Raw genomic sequence first — 12,500 nt, forward strand, 5'->3', positions numbered from 1 at the left:
TAAGCCAAAACCAAAAAAGGTTGAAAAAACTTATTATAATTAATTTGCCTAAGTAAAAACACACTTTTAATAAATTTTCTCTGGAAACTCTTACTGTAAAAAATTCTTCACTGAGTACACACATCTAGTGTTATAAAAAGAAGATCAACCTCTATAGGACAGTTTATCTTTCATTTATTTGGAAACCAGTGACCTAGCAGTCCTTGGGTTTGTTGTTTCCATTTTGACGGGTGGTTAATGCCTTTAAGCCCCAAACGTGTTCAAACTGCAGCCAACTCAACTTTAATTAGTCATCTGTAACATTGCTCAGAATAAAATCGTGTCTGGAATAATAGCATAGGGGTAAAGCATTAACCAAAAGTGTGCCACACCATAAATGTGCTCTCCATATAAAAAAAACGTCTTTTTTCCCTCCATCGCTCTGAAGTTTAATCTATTCTTACTTTTACCCCTCATGCTACCTTCTCATTGCCACCCTAATTGTTATCCTTTATGCCTCCTCTTTTTCTATCATCTTCACAAGGACGGATACTTTACCTGTGGCACAGCACTTGGTAGTCTGTATGGCAAGCCAGCCAGTAGGCTTGCCATACGGACTCTCCCAAATATATGGAGTTGGGAGAAAAGTGCTCTTAAATTTGTGTATTTATGTAAATGTGTGTCCTTGTGAACTGATGAAGATAATACAGAATCAGTGGGTACTGTACATAAAATAAAAAAAATGTGACCACAATGATGAAAAATGTTGATATGATATGTAAAAAGAACAGAGAAAGTACAGAAAATATGAAACAACTGAAAGAAAAGACAGAATAGATAACTGAAAAACTGCACAAAAAAATAAAACAGAGGAGAGGAGAGAGTAGCCAAAGAGCATCAATGATGTTTGTATGTGATGATATTCGACTGTGTTGCTTCTGTTAAGAAGCCAGGTCCCATAGTGAGCTGGCAACCAAAGTCACCTTCTAGCAGCTGTCTACTGTCATCTACTAATGAACTCACTATGACTTTTGAACCTCACATATAATGACCAGGGAGGTAATGGAGAGGGATGTAGGCTACAAACGACTCTACAACAACAGTCTGGTGGACTGTTTTAATGTGGTGTTTTCTACACAACTGGGACAACTGATATTAATTTATGCCTATCTGTGTCTCACGGTGCCCCCTGTGTCTTGCATGCAAAATACCTGAAAATCCTTCTCCTCTATAATCTCTTTCCTCCACCTCACCAGGAAGGCTGCACACACGTAGAGATGGAAATGGGAGAAACCCTCTGGTTCAGCCTGGTGAGAGAGAGATGAAAACGTTGAGGACAGATGTTGATTTACACTAAGTTTAACTTCACATACCCATAAAACAAATGATACCTCCATCACAGCTATGCTATATTCAAATAGACGCTTAATGATGTAAAGACAGCTTCTCAGTACATTCAGAATATCTATAGCTGTAGCTTTTTAATCACATTTCATTTTAAGAAAGATCATAACCCATTTGTCGCCATATACACCCTAAAAAAGCAGTCAAAAAAAAAAAAAAAAAAGAATATAAAACATTTTTCTGTCACAATCCAGACATTTACATTTGCAAGGTGAAAGACAGAAACGTACAAATTCCATTTTCTTTCCTTGGATTTTTATTACAGCCCCTCGTTACGTTTGGCGGCTCACTTTTTGTTATGACTCAGCAATGAGAGGGGGAATTAAAGAGGATGAAAGACAAAAGATGAAATGTTCTTTGTTCTATTAATTTTTTTCTTCAGGGCCAAATCACAGGGAGGATAATTACCAAGGCATTTGATTGTAAGTGACTTAGGAGTACATGCTCCTTTAAATGTGGGAAACAATACTGTATAAAGTGCATCTTAAAATGTGATATTTTCTTAATGCACTCTGGCATGCTTGTCAGGGGCTTTAGTTCCCCACATATGTTACTTTAGTTTAAAATTTATGGAATCAAAGTGTGGAATTGCACTCATGAATGCTACCCAGATGTACATGAGTGGAGAAAACACACACACAAATAGCCTCACGCTCTCAGTAATAGCATAAATTCATGAATTATTCTGCAAGTGTGCTCTCTGATGTTCCTACTTTGCTAATATGTTGCATTTAAACATACTCAAATTTTGCTACCCAAGCATAATCTAGGATTTAGGAAACGGAGTCGCACACACATGCTCTTTAATTCTATATGATATGATATACTCTGTAGTCTCTTTGGTGCGTTAATAAAGAGCCCAAGGCTACACGTTTCAATAATTCAACCATGTTTAGCACATTTGTGTACTATTTTAGAGGATTCCAATTAGACAGAGTGTAATTTTACTCTTTACTACTTTGTCTTGGTATTGTAACCAACTGTAAGTGCTGCTCTTTAACCACCATACTAATTTGTGTATAACAGTGAGCTCTAACTCTGCAGGAATGATCAGAAACTGCATTTCTGCTGTGATAATTGAATTTCTCTCCAGGAAGGAAGGAATAAACAGATTAATAGTGGGTAGACAGATTTTAACAGAGTGATATAAATGTGTATGTTATAAAAATAAAAACTGGCCTCCAACTTTTTTACAACATTGTTGTTTCTCTTGTGTTTGGGCTTTTTCGACAGATTGATCCTCTCTACGCCTTTGTGTACATCTCCTGTTGTTTGGGTTTCCTCTTACTTTACCTCCCACTTAGTTAAAACGATTTTCAGAATTTCCCAACTGAGTATGTGTTTTTGTTTGTTAGTGAGAGAGGGAAATATAGAAAGTGTAAGAGAGAGTATAGAGGGGTGTGTGTGAACAGCAAAATGTAGTGTGATGCCAGTTGTAAACTAGCAGGTGATCTGCTTGTTGGTCTAACCTTGCTGCTCCAATCCAAACAACAGAAGCAAGCAAACACTCACCTGTACACACAGGAACATAGATGACTGAGTATATAAGCGACATAAAGGAGCACAATGTTTATCTGTCCCCATATATTTGCATAGTTTTAATTTCCTTTCTTCTAGGAGTTTATGTGTCTGAGTGTGTGTGTGTGAGTTCATGGATGAGGGCACCAGTGAACTCTTAGGAACTCTCTCCCTCTTTCTCAATCACACCTCCTCTATCATCTGCTCTCACAATCTGTCACCTCCTTCAGTCTCATTCAACAAATGTCTGTCACACACTCTTATCTCACTTTCTCATTAATAAGACTGTGAGGAATATTTCACAAAATAGAAAGTGATATATACTTATCAAAATCATCTTCAGTTAACAAGTAATCTTGATATTTAGGGTTGCCACCAATCATTTCCATGGTGATCCACCATTAACTTGAAATTTATTGATGCCATTGGCTGCAGCAGGAAGGGTAGCCTAACTAATGACAGTGTGTGACTCACTCTGTTGCTGGCAGCTGGCATCACTTGAATGACAAAGTGTTTAAAGTGCAAATCTCTGAGGTACCTCTGCATCTGTACTCATATCACAATAGTAATGCTTGTTAACTGTAATGTCACGGACATGGAAAACACAATAAAGAGAACATTACTTAGTGGGATTAGTATGCACAATGAAAATGTGTGTATTTAATAATTAATTTATAATGAATACGCTTTAAAAGCAGATATTCTTTAATAAATTGGTCCTTACTTGAGTGACGGACAATACTGTGCTGAACTTCTATGCATTGATTAAAAATGTTTTAAACTCATTAGTGCTGAAATGATTGGCTGATTAGTTGATTGACAGAAAATACATCATCAATTTTGATAATCGATTCATCCTTGGAGTCAGTTATGAAGCAAAAATGGTTCCAGGTGATCAAAAGTGAGAATTTGTAGAATTTTTTATGTTTTATATCATATATAAATTTTTTCTTACCATTTTTTTGATATGACTGATTGCTTAAACCCTATTTCCACCAGATATTACATACCTCTATTTAACGCTTAATAACTTCTCATGTAAACATAACAGAACCATGATTAATGGCTTAAATTGAAGAAGAGACTTGTCAAGTCACATTAGGTTGCAGCAAGTTATCTGCATGTATTCTGATTGGCTACTTTTTTGTAGCTGCTATTTTCGGAAGTTGCATGCCGTAAAACTACGTTTTTTAGGTTAGGATAGGATTGCACAGTTTGTCTATATTTCAAGGTGGTTTTGGTCAGCAAAAAATATTTGATACGAGAAATTCTCTTCTGATTATCTCCTTGTGAGTGAACAGTCATATTGAACATTTTATTATCATATATTCAGGGTGAAAACATTTAAAAAAAAATTTTGTTGGTATGATAGCAAATGATTTTTTGGTAGTGAAAAAGTCAAAAGGATGTTATATGCCTTTAAATAGCCTTTGATGTGCACATGGTGCACTCGGTTGTAACAAAAATAGAAGGGCAGTTGGAAGATACTTTTATTGCTTATAAAACAGCAGTAGCATACACAAACTTCAGTTTCATATTTTTGTAGCTCATACATTTCTAATAATTTTGAGACCCGCATTTGTATGATACAGTCCATAGTTTTGGTTAAGGGAGCAACTTATTTTATATGACAGATTGAGAAATGATCGTCAGTTGCAGCCTACTTATTATAAACTTTGTCCAAGTAAAATTAAGACAAAAAACTTGACCATTCGATAAGTAAAAAAAAAATGCTCATAGGGTCAGTTTTAGGATGCAGTCCAGAAACAATGCTGCTGAATAAAAAAAGGGGTGCATTCTTTAAAGGAATAGTTAAGCATTTTAGGATGTATGCTTGGTCACTTCTTGCTGAAAGTTTGAAGAGAAAGTCGATACCACTGTCATGTCTTTCCATTAACTACAGACCTAGAGTCACGAAGAAATCAGCTTAGCTTGTAGCCCTATTTATTATAAGCTTTTTCATACTGCATTGTACAAAATTCAACCTTTTTTAAATGAAAATAAATGTTACAGTCTGAAACGTTAACATCTCTCTCCTATCCCACCACCCATTGCTCTCTTTTTCCATTTCTACCACCAGTTTCACTCTCTGACACATTATCCCTCCCTCCTAGCCCTAGGCTTTCTCATCATCAAAATAAAGTTTGTAATGGGAGTCAAGGTGACTCCGTCAAACTTGTCTCTGCCTCTTCTCCTCCATTGTTATTCTAAGTCCTCATCCCGCCTGGTGTCAGGGCAGCCATATTGGCTGAGACAGGCGAGACTCTGACTGACAAGCGCTGCTGATCAAAGTATGGAGAAAGTGGAGGATGGGTCAGGGTTGGGAGGGAGTATCGGGGGAGAAAGGGTGATGGGGGTAAAGGGAGAGGAGAGGAGTCGATAGGGAGAGGAGGAAGAAGTAAGGGGGAGTGAATGAGAGAAGTAGAGGGTAAGAGGCCAAAGGTGAACAAAGGAGGAAAAGGGAATGTGGAATGCAGACTGAAAGTGAGAGGGAGTATAGCAACGTCACAGCATCTTTAAACTGCTGCGTTAGCTGTCTGACTAGTCTCATCACTCATAATAAACCGGCCTGATGTGGGACTTACTGGCTCAAGACAAGGTAAAAAGTTGATGGTGCTGCAGGGTGATGTAAGAGGATAAACGAGCAGGCTTAAACTGATGTAACAATTACACTGATGGAATATGATAAACCGCTGGCACTCGAGTGGTAGTTTTAAAGCTCTTTTAATATTATTTTGTATTTGTATGAACATGACTGTCTTAGTGATTGACAATAACTGCCTCAAGCTGTCCAAGTATTCTTGCATGCAATTCATCCCTAAGTGCTGTGATAGTGCACACGATGTAGGTGTGTAACTGTAAGATGAATTTAAATACTATATGGCAAGGATGGGACAATTTGAATTGTAAATTACAATGTAAGATCTCACAGAGAACAAGAAATGACTGGTGACAAGGATCAGGTCATGATACATGATACATTTAAAAAGGAAAGCAGGAGGCTTACAGAGAGTAAAAATGCGCAAAGTTTTTCAGAGAAAATGGCTCTAAATACATTTAAAATCAACTTCAGCACAGTTTTTGTCCCTGTGTGTGTTCCTCCAGTATGGTGCCTTTGTTTAGGCTACATTTTAATTTACCAAGTACTAAGGTTAATCAGAGGGAAAAAAAGCAGAATAAATAATAAAATCAGAATTCCCACCCTTGCCATGGAATTAGTCAATTTTGGATTACCTGCTGTTTCTGTTCAACCACACTCAGTGTTTATGTGTATGCTGAATTTGATATTTGGTTGCCATGGTGGCGTGTGCAGACACAGCAGCCTCTTGCTGACCAAATATTTCAGTGCTTTTGTTGTCTTATAGTCTTCAACTGTAAAACAAACATAAAAAAGCACATTTTATGCAGCGAAATTTAGCTACTCTACCAATGTCAGGATCTTCTGGATATTGGTAGAATCAGTATGACACACTACCCAGCTTGAAATGGAGAACTGCTGGACGGGCTAACTTCTTACTGAGTCGACAGGGAGTCATTGTTGTTGGTAAGACTAGAGACAGTGGACTGTGTGTTTATATCAACAAGGAATAGTGCACAAATGCTGTGGTTGTGTTCTCCGCTGGCGGTGTTAACTGTGAAGTGCTGGCCGTACTATCTGCCGAGGGAGTTCACTGCTTTTGTTACTGTAGCAGCCTGCCTGCGAGGGTTGTGCAGTGGCATCAACGATCAAGAAACAGCACCCCAATGGATTTTTCATCATCACTGGTGACCTCAACCATGCAAATTTTAAAGACTGTTTTTGCTGAAATTCCAGCAATCAAGTTTACTACAAGACTAGAAAGTACACTGAAATTACACCTTGTTTACATCCAAGTTGCTTGTGCTAATTTAATAGTGCTCAATCTGACCCTTAAGACTGTGTGGCATTTGTACATGTTAATTTTTAGTTTACAGTTTTTAGTTGTCTACATTTATTTAGTATTTTTGTTTTTTACACCTATTTATTGTTTCACACTGGGGTGCATGAGGAAGGACATTTCGTTTCCCTATATTTATTTAAAGCATATGTGTTGAAATGACAATAAAGCTAGACCTGAGCCTGAACCTGAATCTGAAGAAAAGCATTGGAATAAAAGCAATTCACAGGTGTTTATAATATACTGGTGAGCACACACATACCGCTCATCAGATCGATAATAACTAGTATGTATGTGAGAATGAAGATAATGTGTATGTATGTGAAGAAAAAACATACAGTCAGAAAAAATTAGAAGTTATATTGTAATGCAAGCCAGTACTTTAACTGCGATAAATGCTACTTATGTTCTTTTCATCCTTAGATTGCGTCAGAGAGAGACAGTAAAAGAAAAAAGAAGTAGAAGAGAAATATTGATGCTCATGCCAGTGTGGGTGTGACAGAGGGCCAGAGAAATGAGAATCTTTTTTCCAAGTGTGTGCATTTCTAGAAGATGGTAAGACTCGGTGTGTGTGTATAGCCAGGATCCTGTCTACAGAGGCCTGTGTTATAGTTTGGAGTGACCACGGGGCCCAACCATTACTATAGATGGAAGCCAGAGTGGTAGGAAAAGTGAGGAGGGCAACTTCCCCCTGGGATGTTCACACAGCCTAGCTTGTATTCAGTTGGAAGGTAAGGGTTTTATTGACATTCATGCAAGAGTGCCTGAAGATAATAAAACAAAGAATGTTAGCTCCATGGTTTAACTCCCAAACCTGCATATTAAATCAAACTACTCGAAATCTTGAAAGGATATGGTGTTGTACAAAACTGGAAGAATCCCGCTTAGCCTTGCATGATAGTCTTAAAGATAGAAGAAGGCCCTTTGTAATGCCAGAGCAGCCTATTACTCATCTCTAATAGAGGAAAATAAAAACAACCCTAGGGTTTCTTTTCAGCACTATAGACAGGCTGACAGAGAGTCATAGCCCCATTGATCCATATATACCTACAGCTCTCAGTAGTGACGATTTCATGCGCTTCTTTAATGATACATTTCTAACTATTAGAGACAAAATTGACCACCTCCTGCCCTCAATCGGCACCGATTTATCTTCAACCATAAGCGCCTTAAAACCAGCTGTGCAACCTGATGTATGCTTGGACAGTTTCTCTCCCATCGACCTTCACCAACTTACTTCAACAATGCCTTCATCTAAACCCTCAACTTGTCTCTTAAGACGCCATCCCAACTAGGCTGCTTAAGGAAGTTTTACCTTTAGTTAGCACCTCTTTACTAGATATAATCGATATCTCTTTATTAACAGTGTATGTACCGCAGTCCTTTAAAACAGCTGTAATTAAACCTCTTCTTTAAAAGCCTACTTTTGATCCAGATGTTTTAGCAAACTATAGACCCATATTTAGCTTTCCCTTTCTCTCTAAGATCCTTGAGAAAGCTGTCGCAAACCAGTTGTGTGACTTTTTACATGATAATAGTTTATGTAAAGATTTTCAGTCAGCATTTAGAGTGCATCATAGCTCAGAGACAGCACTGGTGAAAGTTACAAATGACCTTCTTACTGCATCGGAAAAAGGACTTGTCTCTGTACTTGTCTTGTTAGATCTTACTGCTGCAATTGATACCATTGACCATCATATCCTATTACAGAGACTTGAACATGTAATTGGCATTAAAGGAACCACTCTAAGCCGGTTTAGGTCCTATTTATAGATCGATTTCAGTTTGTCTACGGTAACAATAAAATTTCCATATACTCAAAAGTTAGTTCCACAAGGCTCTGTGCGTGGACCAGTTCTATTCGCCTTATACAATATTGTTAGGAAAAACTTCATAAAATACCATTGTTATGCTGATGATACGCAATTGTATCTGTCAATGAAGCCTGGTGAAACCAATCAGTTAGCTAAACTTCAAGTATGCCTTAAGGACATAAAGACCTGGATGACCAGCAACCTTCTGCTATTAAACTCAGACAAAACTGAAGTTTTTGTGCTTGGCCCCCCAAAACCTCAGAAACACATTATCTAATGATATAGTTACTCTAGATGACATTGCCAGCACCACTGTTAGGAATCTTGGAGTTATCTTTGATCAGGAAATGTCCTTTAACTCTCACACAAAACAAACTTCAAGGACTGCCTTTTTTCACTTACGTAGCATTGCAAAAATCAGGTACATTCTTTCTCAAAAAGATGCAGAAAAACTAGTCAATGCTTTTGTTATTTCTAGGCTGGATTATTGTAATTCCTTACGATCAGGCTGTCCCAGCAATTCTTTAAATACTCTCCACACATTTTAGATTAGGCCTAAAACCTTCCCTTTTTTTGATAAATCTTACAGTTAGGGCTGACTCAGGCTTGGCTTGAACCACCCCCTAGTTATGTTGCTATAGGCTTAGACTGCTGGGGGACTTCCCATGACGCACCAAGCTCCTCTCTCCTCCTCTTTCTCTCCATCTGTACACATTCATATGGCATCAATGCTCGTTACTAACTTGACTTCTTTTCTTTCCCGTAATTTTGTGCTTTCTCATCTCTCCCTTCTCTCTTCCTGTCGTTTTCTGCAGGTATTTCTCCCCCTGGTGCTAGAGTCTGGATCTGTGACTGCAAACCACGTACTGCCCCATGATCCTGCTCAACACCCACTGCTTCAAATATTATGATTATCAATTATTATTATATTTAGTTTTTTTAGTATTATTATTCACCCTATTATTATAATTATTTGTGTTATTATTAGTCTCATTATTGTTACACATCTTTATGTTATACATCTACTGTGTAATCCCCCCCCCCCTCAACCCAGCCGGTCGGGGCAGACAGCCGCCCACCATGAGCCGGGTTCTGTTCAAGGTTTCTACCTGTTAAAAGGTAGTTTTTCCTTGCCACTGTCGCCAAGTGCTTGCTCATGGGGGAATGTTGGGTCTCTGTAAATATAATTATAAAGAGTATAGTCTAAACCTGCTCTACATGAAAAGTGTCTAGATGCCTTCTTATGATTTGATAATTGACTTTGGCACAACATTTGGAGTGAGCTAAAAGATATGAAGATCTGAATGAAGCACTGCATTTAGAAATGTTACTTCTCCTTTGGTTTTACTTCAGAAAAAACCTTAAAAAAAAAAATAAATCACTATTCCCTTCCTACCATTCATCTGTATAACACTAATGCTGAAAGAAAGAATGGATCTGCTCAGTAGATATTCAAGACCTTTCAACATTTTACTGTATGGTTTTTTTTAGTAGTAGGGGATTGGTAGTTGTAGTAGGGTACATATGTAAATACATACAGTAAATAGCTATTTTAGCAAAGACTTTTAAGCTTTTATCAACAGCCTAAAAAATATATTTTAATCTAATTGTATTTCCTCATTCCCTTTTAATTTATTTCATTTATTTGAGACATGCAGTTCACATTAAAATATGAACGATAGTGTGCTGGAGTCTCCCAATTGCTAATACTCATTATGTAAGGTGATAAAAGATATAAATAAAATCACAGCAAATAAAAAATTTGCCCTAGGAAGAAAATTGGACCCTCAAACAAGCTAATGGTTAATGAAGGGAAAATGAAATGAGAATATATATTGAAGTCACCAGTGAAGGAAGTATTCAGATTCTTTACTTAAGTAGAATTCAGAAGTAATTCAAATTAGTACATATGTATCATCAGAAAAATGTATTTTAAGTATCAAAAGTATAAGAAAATGGCTCCCGTGACAGATATATTATTATATGTCATATATAACATTATTATTATTATGATTGTTCATACTAACTAACTAATAGTAATTACTGTTGTAGCTAGTCGATGTGTACTTATATTGTTGGGTAGTTTAGATCAGTGTTTCCCAACCTAGGGGTCTGGGTCCTTTAAAGGGTCATAATATAAATCTTATAGGTAATGAAATGTCAAATGGGGCAGGAAAGATGAAAAGAACAAAGTTCTGCTAAACAAATATATGTCCTTTATTTAGACTTTTTTTTTAAATAATCTTTGCTTTTTTGTGAAATAATTGCCACTACAACCTCTCTGGGCCTTGAACAGTTATTCAAATTAAATAAACAAACTCTAAGTTACTTGAAATATGACAAGTACACTCAATTCAACAGTTCTTTTTTGTAAGAGGTCACAAGCTAAGAGCCTGGGAACCACTGGTTTAATCCTAAACAGTGCATTTTACTAAATAAGCTTATATTATGTGTTATGTAAAATCTCAATCAGAAAAGCAACCAGCTACTATAGATATCAAATAAAGTACTAGAGCTGCAACCAACAATTATTTTCATTATCAATTAATGTGTCGATTATTCTGTCAATTAAGTGATTAATCATTTGTTCTAAAACATTAGAAAATGTTGAAAAACTACCAATCACATTTTCCTATTTTCCAACTTCAAATTGCTCATTTTGTCTGTCCAAAACCAATAGATATTGAGTTAAAAAAAATCACATAAGATAAATTAGAGTAGCAGGTAATTTTTGGCACTTGTGCTTAATGAAACAACTTATACGATTAATCAATTATTAAAATAGGTTCCTATCAAGTTTTTGTTGTTCAAACAACTGGTTAATCATTTAAGCTATAAAAAGCACAATATTTCACTATGAAATGTAATACAGTAGAAGTATAAAGTTAGATGAATGGTACAATTTTTAGATACTTAACTCAACTATTTCCTTGCAACTTTATACTTCTTCTGTATGGCATTTGCTTAGATGTTCTTAGTTACCTTCCACCACTGATTAAGGTAAGAGCTGTATAACAAAGAACTTCGAAGCTACAGTCTTTGTATGTGTTCTTTAATTTCTTAGCTAATCTTCTGACTTTTATTGCAGGAAATTATAAACATTACCACATGAACTTGATACATATGATCACATCTTAAACAGTGGTTTTAAACATGGTCATTAACAACTCATGCCAGTGAGTTGTCATTCCCTGCTTGGGAAATTCAATCATCCAGATAGAAAAAGTACCCGGATCCTGAAAATGTCACGGTATTCCTTTAACAGTCATGCTAATGCTGCCACACTGAGCTACTTGCTGATTTCATGCTCCATGCAACAGGGATAATTTGGTCCCTTTCTATCTGTACCGTATGTCTGTCTGTCTGTGTTCATCTGTGCTTTGCTGTGAATCATTCCTACTTTCATTCTGTGTTTCTCCTTCTTTTCCTTTTCTTAAGATAATGACAAATAGAGAAAATGTGCAAAGGAGAAAAAAGGGAGCACTAGATTGAGTGTAAAATAGACCAAAAAAAAAAAAAAAAAGCAATAGACAAATATCAAGATGAGACTGTGGGTAGAAAGACTGAGAGAAGATGACAGAAATAGAGAGAAAGTCAGAGCAAGCGCTGTCTTGTGCTGGATCAGACTACTGAACAGATGGCCACACCGCAGAGAGAAGAACACAGTGGAGACATTACAACACTCAGGTTAAAATCTCCTCTGGAACACGAACACAGGAACACACGAACACACGAACACACAGACACACACACACACACACAAACACACACGGACACACGGACACACACAAAAAAGGCAAAAGGCAAGGTCTTTCTGTTCATTATCGGAATTTGTGAGAGACTCAAACACTTGCTGTGCGTTAAGTAC

General features: G+C 36.9%; 1 protein-coding gene across 4 annotated transcripts in view; it reads right to left on the reverse strand.

Moving 5' to 3' along the window:
* Nucleotides 1–12,500, reverse strand: part of tbc1d22a (TBC1 domain family, member 22a) — a 144,402-nt gene that overhangs the window by 26,518 nt on the left and 105,384 nt on the right. For all 4 annotated transcript variants that reach the window (XM_040146075.1, XM_040146084.1, XM_040146067.1 and 1 more), the window contains one exon: nucleotides 1,191–1,286. In XM_040146075.1, coding sequence (XP_040002009.1) covers nucleotides 1,191–1,286 — 96 coding nt within the window. The remainder of the gene's footprint in view (nucleotides 1–1,190; nucleotides 1,287–12,500) is intronic.

This window comes from Xiphias gladius, chromosome 2, assembly GCF_016859285.1.
Source record: "Xiphias gladius isolate SHS-SW01 ecotype Sanya breed wild chromosome 2, ASM1685928v1, whole genome shotgun sequence".
In the NCBI taxonomy this organism is placed as follows: Eukaryota; Metazoa; Chordata; class Actinopteri; order Istiophoriformes; family Xiphiidae; genus Xiphias; species Xiphias gladius.